We start from the raw sequence: 14,669 nt of genomic DNA on the forward strand, positions 1-14,669 counted from the left end.
ATTCGCTGTTTCCATCAGGCCTGTCGTAACATATTTTTATCCGACATGTACTTGCATAAAAAGGATGGAAATCTGGATACTGACTTCCTCCTTGTTTCTAACCCTATGTGTACTACTGAGCTCTGAACACTTCCAGGGCTAGAACTCAGTTTCCTACCTATTTAAAAAAATATATATTTTATTTGGACCATTTTTGTGTGTAACTTCAGGTATGGCAGTGTGGGGGCAGTGTGGAGGTCCTACCCTGTTCTCGGATAGCCCATATCGAGCGTGCTCACAAGCCCTACACTCAAGATCTGACTGCTCATGTGCGGCGGAATGCGCTGAGGGTGGCCGAGGTGTGGATGGACGAATACAAGAACCACGTTTACATGGCCTGGAACATTCCTCCACAGGTAAAGACCATAGCCTCCTGAGTTATTCCTGTAAATGCGACCTGGCCAGGAAAACTCCAGGCCCGAGTAATTTCAGTCTAAATGTGTATTCCATAAATGTTCTATGTAAAAAAAAATATATATAATAATAAGTTGTCGTGGGTATCCATGTGTCTCTTTCTAGGACTCAGGGATTGACATAGGGGACCTCACGGAGAGGAAGGCTTTGAGGAACAGACTGCAGTGTAAATCTTTCAGGTGGTTCTTGGCCAACATCTACTCTGAGATGAGAACCTACAGTGACACTGTTGCTTATGGAGTGGTGAGTATGTTATGACATTTTCATGTATTAAAGTCCCTTTTCCACTTGCGAAATCTCGGGGCATTTTGTAATTTAGAAAAAATGTCACGTGAGGACTAGTTTATCATCGGTATACTGACAATGTCAGTCATAAAACGTGATGCTATAGTGTGCATGTAGTGTGAGGCGTGTGTACTGTAAATGCTGATACAGTCTTTTGCAATATCTTAGCGAGAACATAAAACATTACTATCCTAGGAGTCCATTTCAAGCCACAGCTTGTGGACAATACCTCCACTGAAGCAAAGAAAGTTTGAAGATGCCTGAAATCAAAAAATAGGTCAGTTTTATTGAAGTATGAGTAATGACATTGTCCAAGAATAAGCTGCCCGCCCCTCTCAACGCTTTGCTTGGTTGTTTGATGAGCACTTCACATCACAACTGTGTTTGAATTGTTTGATGCCAAACCATGACACTACTGAGCATGTGTGGGAGTCAAGCTGTGCATGTGATTATGTTGGCAGCTATCAAAACAACTTGGTGAAACGCATATGAATACATATTTGACACGGATGTGACCACTAAATCTCACATGATTGTTTTCTGAAAAATGAACATGATAATCTGAAGTGCACTGTTGAGAATGACATTAACATAACAAGGACATTATTCCACAGTCATTTATTGAAAAAATGACAGAATATAGAAAAATAAATAGTAGTAGAAAAGTGTATTTGTTATTTCTTTTTGTAGCTGTAGCTCTAAACCCTGCTCCAAACTGCACATTTCTCCTGACTCTCAATTTGTGGTCAAACAGATGCTGCAGGACTATTTTTGTCGCAATTATTTAGTGGAAAAACGTATTTCTTCCCTTGTTGATGTGAGGATAATGGAAGCCAATTGTTTACACTATTGTGTTTTGTCTTTCGAGGCTAACCGTAATTAGCCTAAAGTGCTTCCATTTGTCAAACTGTTCGTCACACAAACCAGTTTTGTGCTGTATCATTCTATTGTTAAAGGACTAATTATCCATTGGCGTTTGCCAGATGGAAGAAGCCCGAGCTTAACGGCTTTTCAGAAAACAGATTGTCCATTAACGAGCTTCTGCGGTCTTAATCCGTCTCAGTCCCTCTTTCCTGGTTATTGCATTATTTTCCTCCTCTCTGTCTGTCTCTTCCAGGTAAAGAACATGCTGAGGAATGACCTGTGTCTAGATCAGGGGCCTGACTCGGACAACATCCCCATCCTGTACCTCTGTCATGGGATGACACCACAGGCGAGTGCCCTCTAAACCCCTCTATCTGTAAGGTCACTCCCAACTCTGTCCTGGTCCTAACGCAAACACCACAGCAATTATTCCTGGGTCTTTTCCCCACTTACAAAATAAGATTGTTGCTCTAACTATGACTCGAGCTATTCATCCATGTTTCCTTGTCCATTGAATGTAAAAGCTATTGGAAAAGGTGTTTCTCAATGCCTTGTGCTTTTATACGACTTGTTCCTTTTACCTCTTTGGTAATGTGCTGGATTTTAACGCAACATAAACCATGAATGTCTGGCCGTCTACATAGTCACATTGCATAATTCATAATTGCAACAAGACAGTCTGGTACGGCATCTTGAGTTTTTCTGAGGACACTATGTTCCACTATTGCCGGGGAAGTCAATATAATCGACTGGTGCCTGAAATGTTAAACCATAGATGGAAATCAATCTACACGGCTACTGTAGCTCTCCAAACTGCTGCACTTTCACTATTCTGTCTCGCTGTCGTTATACATTTTCATTTTTTCCCTGAGACGTACATTTGGCTCATGATAGATAACTGAATTATTATGTATAACACTTTCATGTGATTTTTTTGTTGTTGCTGAAACCCAAAATATGAGATTATCAATTGCGAAGGTGCTGAAGTCCAACATGCAGTTTAGTTCTAGACAGTAACTCTACAGGAATGACTGTAGAATACAAACAGAGATGATGTTTTACATTGGGTATTCAGGCTGAATCCTGCCTCTGTACTATGATGGAGTGTTAGGGGTTAGGATAAAATACCATCGCACTCCATCAGTGTGTAAGCCTATACAAACTCTATCAGAGCATTATCTGGGTATGGATGGAGGTGAAAGGTGGTGTTGTAGCGTTGACTATCATTAAAAGTGAAGACTGTTCAATTATCAAACCAATTCTCTGTGTAATTATTCCGTAATTAAACAAATCACTGAATAGTAATTAACTAGGAAGTTGGGGCTCCTTGGGAAAATGTTTGAGTCTAAATTTCCTGAATAGAACTCTTCAGATATTTTATCTTATCGATTACAGTCTTCTATTAATGTATTATTACCGGGGCAGTGGTCTGTCGCAGCCGGCCTCAACCGGGAGGCCCATGGGGCGGCACACAATTGGCCCAGCGTCGTCCGGGTTAGGGATGGTTTGGCCGGCAGGGATATCCTTGTCTCATCGTGCACTAGCGACTCCTGTGGCGGGCCTGGGCGCAGTACACGCTGACCAGGTTACACATTGGTGCGGCTGGCTTCCGGGTTGGATGTGCATTGTGTCAAGAAGCAGTGTGGCTTGGTTGGGTTGAGTTTCGGAGGACGTCGCCTTCGCCGTTCCCGAGTCCGTACGGGAGTTGCAGCGATGAGACAAGACTATAACTACCAATTGGATACCATGAAATTGGGATGAAAAAGGGGTAAAATAATTTTAAAAATGTATTATTACCTCATCATTCCTGAACGTCGCAAACCCTTTATCTGCAATAACCTTAGCATCAAATCATGAATCAGCGATATACAAATTGGCTTAATTATTTATTTACAAGCTAACTAATCAATCGCAGAATTACATAAACACACACACAATCAGTTATACATTGGTTACTAACATGACACAAATTCAAGTCCCTCGTGGACGGAATCGATATGACGGCTTGGTAGAAAAAGGAAAGGGGTGGGGACAGTTCAAGAGCGGGGAAACTCAGTGGGCCCACTGTAATACAGTTGATAGCTACACAATGCTAATACTTTTAACATGAACAGCCACTCATTCGAAAATAAATAGCAATTTACACATTTTTACATATTTACACTTGTAAATATCTTTAGTTTGTAGATTTATTTCACCATTTCAGCATGGGGATGATCTCCACTTTTTCTGGTCATGTCCTTTGGTAGAGTTGCCAACCATTTCTGGTCTCTAGAGTAGTTTGAATCACTTCACACACCAGCGTCACCCAGCACAGTGGTTAGAGCGTTGGGTCAGTAACCGATAGGTTGCTGGATCGAATCCCAGAGCTGACAAGGTAAAAATCTGTCATTCTGCCCCTGAACAACCATTGTTCCCCGGTAGGCTGTCATTGAAGGTAAGAATTTGTTCTTGACTGACTTGCCTAGTTAAATGAAGGTAAAAATATTTATAATGTTTTGGTCTCCAGAGAGTAGTAGCCATTTCAACATGGGGACCCGGTCCCGGCGTTAACTTAACTAAATGTACATTTTGTCACACTTCCTTTTATTCTGGAGTAGAAAAGGGGGCGTTCCATGACACCGATGTAAATGTCTGTGCTCACGGGGTGTGGTCACTGACTAGTTATCACTTTATATGAAAACCCAAACTCTCATTTAGAAGGCTAACATCACATTTAATCTTTTCAAAAATATTCCTATACTCAATCATTTATTTTATACAACATTCAGATGCAATCCCCATAATTGAGAAGTGTATACAAAGAAAGGAACAGTAATGTGTGTCTCCTGTCCTTCATGAGGTCACCAAATGAAACAAACTCAACATGATTGTCCCTTAAGTGTCCACGGACTACTCCAACTGCTTGGAATACAGAAATACTGTTCAATTATTCAACCTTTTTGATGTCCAAGTGTCTCTCTGTGTTCCACAGTTACATTCCAATCTTCATTACTACTGAGCCCAGAGGCAGTGTATTTTACGACCGCCATAAAGCGGGAGAGAGAGAGAGGGCACTGTAGAGCGGACCCACTGCAACCTGATCCTTCAGATCTTCACAGGAGAGTTATGACAGTGGTGAATGTCATTGACCATGAACCAGCAACCAATCAGAGTGATGGCTTGTCTACTATGGAGGAGGTAGAAGAGTATTTCCTGTGGGAACGGATGGTCTGCCATGCCACTAGGAAATGTCTCGCCTCCAGTAGCGATGTGTGGGTAAAATCTCTAGGGAAGCCAAGCCAGAAAAAAAGCCATATTACAACCTATGTGTTGTGAAAATTGCGTTGTTTGCTCTGTAACCTTTTAGGCCTATATCATGGTGGCAAGGCATATGAACTAAGGCCCATACAAGAAGATGACAGTGGCAGAATAAATTCAACCACACCTTTTGTTTTATCACAAAGCCAGAGGGCAACCTATGTTCAGTGAAGTCCACAAAGCAATTAGCTTTTAACAAAGTTACTTGACCTTCAGCTTGGTCAAGGAAGTTAATGTTACCCCCTGAAAAACAACCTTTTGATTTAGTTCATTTTAAGACCTATTGTTTGGAACAACGTACTCTACATGTACATCACATTTCCAGAATGGGCTCTGTGCTAATTCTGAAGTTATGAAACATTATATTAGCACTACCAACACAGTGAATGGTAAATATATTCAAAGTGAAGTCTCTCTGCTGGTGATTTGCTGAATGTGCAATCCTAAAGGAGGCTTGTGATTTGGTTAATTACCTAGTATGTAAATCTATGTATAAAATGGGTTATATCAATAAAAGTACCAGAGCTCCCCCAGGAAATGTGATGTTTGAAGGGTATATTGTTCCAAATATAATTTCTTTAAGTAAGAAATATAAAAAAGGGTCATTTTATGATATGTTTTATTGAATAAATGAATGTCAATGTTTTTATTTCAGAATCTAGACATAATACATATTTGAGAGAACATTATAAGGAGTATATTGATACCAAGATGTTGTCTGTATAATGCACGGTTCACAGATCATAGGGTCTTATAGGAGGCATGTATACTGTAGGTATAAAAAATACCTAAAATGGCCACTTAAAAAAAAATCTAATATATGGTTTGTGATGCAAATGTAAAAAGCATGTCGAACATCCTTCCACCCAATTAAGTTTCTATGTGTAAATTGCTAAAACAACAATCTGAGATACCAAAAATATTTTTCGCTCCAGTTGGCATGGAATCGCCCCATTAGAACTGGTGTTACCTAGGAGACCAGACTAGACTGTGTGGAGATATGGAGAAAATCCCAATTGGCACTGCACTGGGTGGGAGAAACCTTTTAGGGATCCATATTTCTTATCAAAGGATCTTATCAAAGAGCACTCTACAGGTTACTGCAGAGAGTGAAAGGGAGACCGAACTACAGAAAAAACACTGAAAGAAATGTGTAATTCTGCCTTGACTGGTTTGATCTATACTGTAGTACTACCAAAGGTGGTATCAAGGCACAAGGCGAGTCCCAAATGCAGACACAGGAGGCAGATGGTTGGAGTCTTACAATGTTTATTAATCCAAAGGGGTGGTTGTTTTCAGTCGTCTGTTACACACTTGTTGAAAGTTACTTTGGCATCTTTGCTAATTAACTTTAGATGCATTGATATGATATATCTGTGTGAAATTAGTTTCATAATGAAGGATTGAGAGTTGGCTCGGATAATTGACAGCACCATCTCTTCCTTGCATACGAACAGAAAAGTAACTCAGGAGGAGAAAGATATATACATATTTGCAATGAAGTCCTTGCTGAGTTAATTGAAGAGGGATTAGTACATGTTGGCTGTGTAATGTACAGATCCTGACAGTTACTGGAGTGCTACAAACAACATGTTTTGTTCTTCTATACTTGTGGGGACCTAAAATTGGTTTCCACTCAAAATATTTTTTTCCTTAACCTGAACCATACTTTGGGGTTTTGACAATTAGACCCTTTGATCTACTTTCCCAGAGTCAGATGAACTCGTGGATACAATTTTTATGTCTCTGTGTCCAGTATGAAGGAAGTTAAAGATAGTACTGGCTGGCAAAACTAACTAGTGTTAGCATAATGACTTCCAGTCATTGCGCTTACACTAGTTAGCAATTGCGCTAGCAACTTCCTTCAAACTGGACACAGAGACATAAAATGGTATCCACGAGTTCATCTGACTCTGGGGAAGTAGATTTCCAAAATCCCTGTAACCCAAACCCTCAACCTAACTCCTAACCATAAACCCAACCCCTAAGTTTAAAATAGCCTTTGTCATTATTGGGATGTGGGAAATGTTCCCATGAGGGAGAATTTTACTTGTTTTACCACCCTTATGGGACGTTTGGGGGATTTTCGGTCCCCGCAAGGATATAAGAACCAACACGCACACAATTCTTGACATTTAACCTAATGAAGCATCATATGTACAGTAGCTCAGTAATAGAAAGCAGGAGCTCCTGTGCCATCAACTTCAGCTTGCTGAAAAACAAAGAGGAACATTAATAAAGAGCTCTCTGCTAACACAAGGGCCTTTTGTTCTAGCCCATCGCTCTGAATTACTTTCCGTCTGTCTGTTATTCCAGAATTGTTACATTTAACAGAAACGTTCCATCGGGATTGAGTCTCTTCTCGCAATGAATACGCAATGAGATTTTTATATGTTAGGGATTGACATGCTCCCTTTCTATTCCTCGTACAGAGAGGCCTTTGTTCCACATGGTATAAAAAATGTAGAATGTTATTTTCGATGAATCTTAAAGAGACTGAAATGCTGTGGGATCGGTAACAATATGAGTGTAGGCCAGAATAAGTGTATTGAAATCTTAAAGATAATGGATATCATATATGCTTCTGTAATAGAGTCGTCTCCGCAATATTGTGCAGTGCATTCGGACAATATATTCAGAGCCCTTCACTTTTTTCAAAAAATGTTTACGTTACAGCCTTTATTCTAAAATGGATGACATTTTTTTTGTTGTTTTATCCTCATCACTCTACACACAATACCCCATAATGACAAACTGAAAAGGGGAAGAAAAATCTCTAATTTGGACTCATCAGACTAAAGGACAGATTTCCGGTCTAATGTCCATTGCTCGTGTTTCTTGGCACAAGCAAGTCTCTTCTTATTGGTGTCCTTTAGTAGTGGTTTCTTTGCAGCAAATCGACCATGAAGGCCTGATTCACGCAGTCTCCTCTGAACAGTTGATGTTGAGATTTGTCTGTTAATTAATTGAACTCTCTGAAGCATTTATTTGGGCGGCAATTTCTGAGGCTGGTAACTAATGAACTTATCCTCTTCAGCAGAGGTAACTCAGTCTTCCTTCCCTGTGGCAGTCCTCATGATAGCCAGTTTCATCATAGAGCTGGATGTTTTTTGCGACTGCACTTGAAAAAACTTTCAAAGTTCTTGAAATGTTCTGTATTGACTGACATTCATGCCAAAGGAATGATGGACTGTTGTTTCTCTTTGCTTATTTGAGCTGTTCTTGCCATAATATGGATTTGGTCTTTTACCAAATAGTCCTATCTTCTGTATACCACTCCTACCTTGTCACAACACAACTGATTGGCTCAAGTGCATTAAAAAGGAAAGAAATTCCACAAATGACCTACAGTGCCTTGCGAAAGTATTCGGCCCCCTTGAACTTTGCGACCTTTTGCCACATTTTAGGCTTCAAACATAAAGATATAAAACTGTATTTTTTTGTGAAGAATCAACAACAAGTGGGACACAATCATGAAGTGGAACGACATTTATTGGATATTTCAAACTTTTTTAACAAATCAAAAACTGAAAAATTGGACGTGCAAAATTATTCAGCCCCTTTACTTTCAGTGCAGCAAACTCTCTCCAGAAGTTCAGTGAGGATACCTAAATGATCCAATGTTGACCTAAATGACTAATGATGATAAATACAATCCACCTGTGTGTAATCAAGTCTCCGTATAAATGCACCTGCACTGTGATAGTCTCAGAGGTCCGTTAAAAGCGCAGAGAGCATCATGAAGAACAAGGAACACACCAGGAAGGTCCGAGATACTGTTGTGAAGAAGTTTAAAGCCGGATTTGGATTCAAAAAGATTTCCCAAGCTTTAAACATCCCAAGGAGCACTGTGCAAGCGATAATATTGAAATGGAAGGAGTATCAGACCACTGCAAATCTACCAAGACCTGGCCGTCCCTCTAAACTTTCAGCTCATACAAGGAGAAGACTGATCAGAGATGCAGCCAAGAGGCCCATGATCACTCTGGATGAACTGCAGAGATCTACAGCTGAGGTGGGAGACTCTGTCCATAGGACAACAATCAGTCGTATATTGCACAAATCTGGCCTTTATGGAAGAGTGGCAAGAAGAAAGCCATTTCGTAAAGATATCCATAAAAAGTGTTGGTTAAAGTTTGCCACAAGCCACCTGGGAGACACACCAAACGTGGAAGAAGGTGCTCTGGTCAGATGAAACCAAAATGGAACTTTTTGGCAGCAATGCAACACGTTATGTTTGGCGTAAAAGCAACACACCATCCCCACTGTCAAACATGGTGGTGGCAGCATCATGGTTTGGGCCTGCTTTTCTTCAGCAGGGACAGGGAAGATGGTTAAAATTGATGGGAAGATGGATGGAGCCAAATACAGGACCATTCTGAAAGAAAACCTGATGGAGTCTGCAAAAGACCTGAGACTGGGACGGAGATTTGTCTTCCAACAAGACAATGATCCAAAACATAAAGCAAAATCTACAATGGAATGGTTCAAAAATAAACATATCCAGGTGTTAGAATGGCCAAGTCAAAGTCCAGACCTGAATCCAATCGAGAATCTGTGGAAAGAACTGAAAACTGCTGTTCACAAATGCTCTCCATCCAACCTCACTGAGCTCGAGCTGTTTTGCAAGGAGGAATGGGAAAAAATTTCAGTCTCTCGATGTGCAAAACTGATAGAGACATACCCCAAGCGACTTACAGCTGTAATCGCAGCAAAAGGTAGCGCTACAAAGTATTAACTAAAGGGGGCTGAATAATTTTGCACGCCCAATTTTTCAGTTTTTGATTTGTTAAAGTTTGAAATATCCAATAAATGTCGTTCCACTTCATGATTGTGTCCCACTTGTTGTTGATTCTTCACAAAAAAATACAGTTTTATATCTTTATGTTTAAAGCCTGAAATGTGGCAAAAGGTCGCAAAGTTCAAGGGGGCCGAATACTTTCGCAAGGCACTGTATATTTTCTATTCAAAAAAGGCACACCTGCTAATTGAAATGTGTTCCAGGTGACTACCTCATGAAACTGGTTGAGAGAATGCCAAGAATTGGCAAAGTTGTCATCAAGGCAAAGGGTGGCTACTTTCAAGAATCTCAAATAAATACATTTTAAAAATTTTTTGGGGTTATTACATGATTCCATATGTGTTATTTCATAGTTTTGATGTCTTCACCAAAATTATACAATGTAGAAAATAGTAAAAATAAATAAAAACCCTGGAATGAGTAGGTGTCCAAACTTTTGACTTGTACAGTATGTCAACCATCTGAATGAAAAACAGTCTGTCTTTGGAGACAGAGAAAATATGTATTTAAGCAGCCCTTATACTTTAGAAAAACCTTACTTTAAAGCACTGAAGACAATGATTTATGTTTTCGTCTGACATTGGAATAGAAATGATTAAAACAAAAATCTGAGTTATTTTACATATAAACAAACTATTCTTCCAGAACGACTTCACACGTATTCGAAAAGCAAATAATTGATCACAACTGGGATCAAAATATTAACTTTCTTATTGAAAAATGTCACATCAATCCTCTTTTTTTTCCCCAGAGCTAATAAATTGTATCCCCAAGCAGTTTTCATTGAACTTGTTTTCTGCTCAGAAGGAGATGGTGCATCAACTAAGTGAAAATAACACCCTTTTTTAGTATTCTGAGGTATTGTGAAAGGGGAATGTGAAATTAAGACATGAAAATGGTTGTCATTTCATTAAGTCAAGCTCATTTCAAAGACGCCTCCATTGAGGACCATTAAGACTGGGTGCAATCTTATCAACAACAGATTAACATAATCACATGGTCTCTGAACCTTGCATCGAGATATGGAGTTACTGTATCTCCCTAGAAAAATCCATTGAAACCAGTGAATGTTTACAGCACAAATATCTTACAATCATGGGATGCAGCTGTACATAATATTCACATTATTGTGAAAAACGAGATGCAGAGCTTGATCTCATTTATGGCACACAGAGTTTAGTTGAAAGGAGAGAAAAATATGCACATCCAACTAAATGCACAGCAAGAGGACTTTTGATATCATTATAATAATCAAATAAAATCTTTTTTTTTTTTTATCACCCAGAGACTGACAGAGATATCAAAGGCAAAATATCCTGCAACACCACAAATGTCATTTATTTGATCTGGTGTCCATGCAGATTGTCATATGTGGGGAAAGACTAGAGTGCTTAAAACATGAACCACGGAAGACAGGAGTTGCATTAGACATAATGATATCAAAAGTCTTCTTGCGCTGCATTTTTCCCAGGCAAAGCACAACTTGTCCTTTCTCCCCTATCTGGGCATTGAACATGTGAAAATGCCAAATGGGGGGGGGGGGGGGATATTGACAAGTTCCTGCTTAGACGAGTCCTTTTGGATACATTTCCTCAACACTGTCTTCAAGAGGTCTAAATGAGGAACTAGACGTAACATATTTTCTATAAAATGTGTTCTGCTCATAGGGTGTGCTGTTCTCCCATTTTCCCTGTATATCATATTGTATACAAAAGGATTGACATTTCTTTTACCTATCTATATTAGCCTACTTGACATGGATAAAAAAGTACTATCCAACTCGGATCGAAAGGCATCTGATTTAAATCACCATGGGAGCATACCAGAGTTGCAGACACAGAATTTAGTTACCATGATGACTTTCCATTCTCTCTCATCACCTGTATGCTTAGTGCTATCCGAAATACTTGATGTCCCTACCCTAAACCCTAACCTTAACCCCTTACCTTAATCCTTACCTAACCATAACCCCCTTAACCGTTTGAAATGTCAACTTCTATGGGGTGATGTCAGAGTTGGGAGATCCCAATGAATCTATTTAGACTTCCTCTCCTGTATGACTTCTGTATGAGTGATGTGGGGTGTGTGTGTTTGGACTCAGATGGGTGTGGGATGATGTTTAAGGCATGTGTTACAAGATGGGTCAGTGTTAATGCGTGTGTGTATGCCACAAAAATATAAATGCAACATGTAAACACTTACTGAAAAAACAGGCTTCTGACAAACAGTTGTGGCAAGCCTTTGACCAATTTGCCTCAAATTTGCGACAAGCTCATATTTTCACATGCAAATTAGTTTTGTGGCAAATGGTTGCTGTACATTTGCGGCAACTTGTGAACTTCTCGCAAACAATTCTTGGAAACTTGTGGCGAACATTCTGTTTGTTGTAAACTCAGTATGAATATGCAAATTAGATCACATTTTTGGTTACTGTGTGTTAAACAACATTGAAATGTATCTACAGTGCATTCGGAAAGTATTCAGACCACTACTTTTTCCACATTTCGTTACGTTACAGCCTAATTGTAAAATAGATCTTTAGAAATTCTTTAAAATGGATTAAAAAAATGAAAACTTAAACCATATTTACAGAAGTTTTCAGACCCTTTACTCAGTAATTTGTTGAAGCATCTTTGGCGGCAACTACAGCCTCAAGTCTCCTTGGGTATTATGATGCTACAAGCTTGGCACACCTGTATTTGCGGAGTTTCTCAAATTCTTCTCTGCAGATCCTCTCAAGCTCTGTCAGGTTGGATGGGGAGCATCACTGCACAGCTATTTTCAGGTCTCTCCAGAGATGCTCGATCTGGTTCAAGTCCGGGCTCTGGCTGGGCCACTCAAGGACATTCAGAGACTTGTCCCGAAGCCACTTCTGCGTTGTCTTGGCTGTGTGCTTAGTGTAATTGTCCTGTTGGAAGGTGAACCTTCACTCCAGTCTGAGGTCCTGAGTGCTCTGGAGCAGGTTTTCATCAAGGATCTCTCTGTACTTTGCTCCGTTCATCTTTCCCTCGATCCTGACTAGTCTAAACATCTCCACATCATAATACTGCCACCACCATGCTTCACCGTAGGGATGGTGCTAAGTTTCCTCCAGATGTGATGCTTGGAATTCAGGCCAAAGGTCAGACTGAACATCAGGTTCTTGGTCACCTCCCTGACCAAGGCTCTTCTCCCCCGATTGCTCAGTTTGGCTGGGCGGCCAGCTCCAGAAAGAGTGCTGGTGGTTCCAAACAAATTCTATTTAATTATGATGGAGGCCACTGTGTTCTTGGGGGATCTTCAATGCTGCAGACATTTTTTGGTACCCTTCCCCAGATTTGTATCTCGACACAGTCCTGACTCGGTGCTTTACGGACACTTCCTTCAACCTCATGGATTTTGCTCTGACATGCACTGTCAACTGTGGGACTTTATATAGACAGGTGTGTGCCTTTCCAAATCATGTCCAATCAATTGAATTTACCACAAGTGGACTCAAATCAAATTTTATTTGTCACATACACATGGTTAGCAGATGTTAATGCGAGTCTAGCGAAATGCTTGTGCTTCTAGTTCCGACAATGCAGTAATAACCAACAAGTAATCTAACTAACAATTCCAAAACTACTGTCTTATACACAGTGTAAGGGGATAAAGAATATGTACATAAAAATATATATGAATGAGTGATGGTACAGAGCAGCATAGGCAAGATACAGTAGATGGTATCGAGTACAGTATATACATATGAGATGAGTATGTAAACAAAGTGGCATAGTTAAAGTGGCTAGTGATACATGTATTACATAAGGATGCAGTAGATGATATAGAGTACAGTATATACGTATACAAATGAGATGAACAATGTAGGGTATGTAAACATTATATTAGGTAGCATTGTTTAAAGTGGCTAGTGATATATTTCCCATTTCCCATCAATTCCCATTATTAAAGTGGCTGGAGTTGAGTCAGTGTTGGCAGCAGCCACTCAATGTTAGTGGTGGCTGTTTAACAGTCTGATGGCCTTGAGATAGAAGCTGTTTTTCAGTCTCTCGGTCCCAGCTTTAATGCACCTGTACTGACCTCGCCTTCTGGATGATAGCGGGGTGAACAGGCAGTGGCTCGCGTGGTTGTTGTCCTTGATGATCTTTATGGCCTTCCTGTAACATCGGGTGGTGTAGGTGTCCTGGAGGGCAGGTAGTTTGCCCCCGGTGATGCGTTGTGCAGACCTCACTACCCTCTGGAGAGCCTTACGGTTGTGGGCGGAGCAGTTGCCGTACCAGGCGGTGATACAGCCCACCAGGATGCTCTCGTTTGTGCATCTGTAGAAGTTTGTGAGTGCTTTTGGTGACAAGCCAAATTTCTTCAGCCTCCTGAGGTTGAAGAGGCGCTGCTGCGCCTTCTTCACGATGCTGTCTGTGTGAGTGGACCAATTCAGTTTGTCTGTGATGTGTACGCCGAGGAACTTAAAACTTACTACCCTCTCCACTACTGTTCCATCGATGTGGATAGGGGGGTGTTCCCTCTGCTGTTTCCTGAAGTCCACAATCATCTCCTTAGTTTTGTTGACGTTGAGTGTGAGGTTATTTTCCTGACACCACACTCCGAGGGCCCTCACCTCCTCTCTGTAGGCCGTCTCGTCGTTGTTGGTAATCAAGCCTACCACTGTGGTGTCGTCCGCAAACTTGATGATTGAGTTGGAGGCGTGCGTGGCCACGCAGTCGTGGGTGAACAGGGAGTACAGGAGAGGGCACAGAACGCACCCTTGTGGGGCCCCAGTGTTGAGGATCAGCGGGGTGGAGATGTTGTTGCCTACCCTCACCACCTGGGGGCGGCCCGTCAGGAAGTCCAGTACCCAGTTGCAAAGGGCGGGGTCGAGACCCAGGGTCTCGAGCTTGATGACGAGCTTGGAGGGTACTATGGTGTTGAATGCCGAGCTGTAGTCGATGAACAGCATTCTCACATAGGTATTCCTCTTGTCCAGATG

General features: G+C 40.8%; 1 protein-coding gene across 3 annotated transcripts in view; it reads left to right on the forward strand.

Moving 5' to 3' along the window:
- galnt18a (UDP-N-acetyl-alpha-D-galactosamine:polypeptide N-acetylgalactosaminyltransferase 18a) overlaps positions 1–14,669 on the forward strand; it is a 101,234-nt gene that overhangs the window by 40,147 nt on the left and 46,418 nt on the right. For all 3 annotated transcript variants that reach the window (XM_036978259.1, XM_036978276.1, XM_036978266.1), the window contains exons 7-9: positions 210–395; positions 559–696; positions 1,856–1,951. In XM_036978259.1, the coding sequence (XP_036834154.1) occupies positions 210–395; positions 559–696; positions 1,856–1,951 (420 nt within the window). The remainder of the gene's footprint in view (positions 1–209; positions 396–558; positions 697–1,855; positions 1,952–14,669) is intronic.

Source organism: Oncorhynchus mykiss, chromosome 1, assembly GCF_013265735.2.
Source record: "Oncorhynchus mykiss isolate Arlee chromosome 1, USDA_OmykA_1.1, whole genome shotgun sequence".
NCBI lineage: Eukaryota > Metazoa > Chordata > Actinopteri > Salmoniformes > Salmonidae > Oncorhynchus > Oncorhynchus mykiss.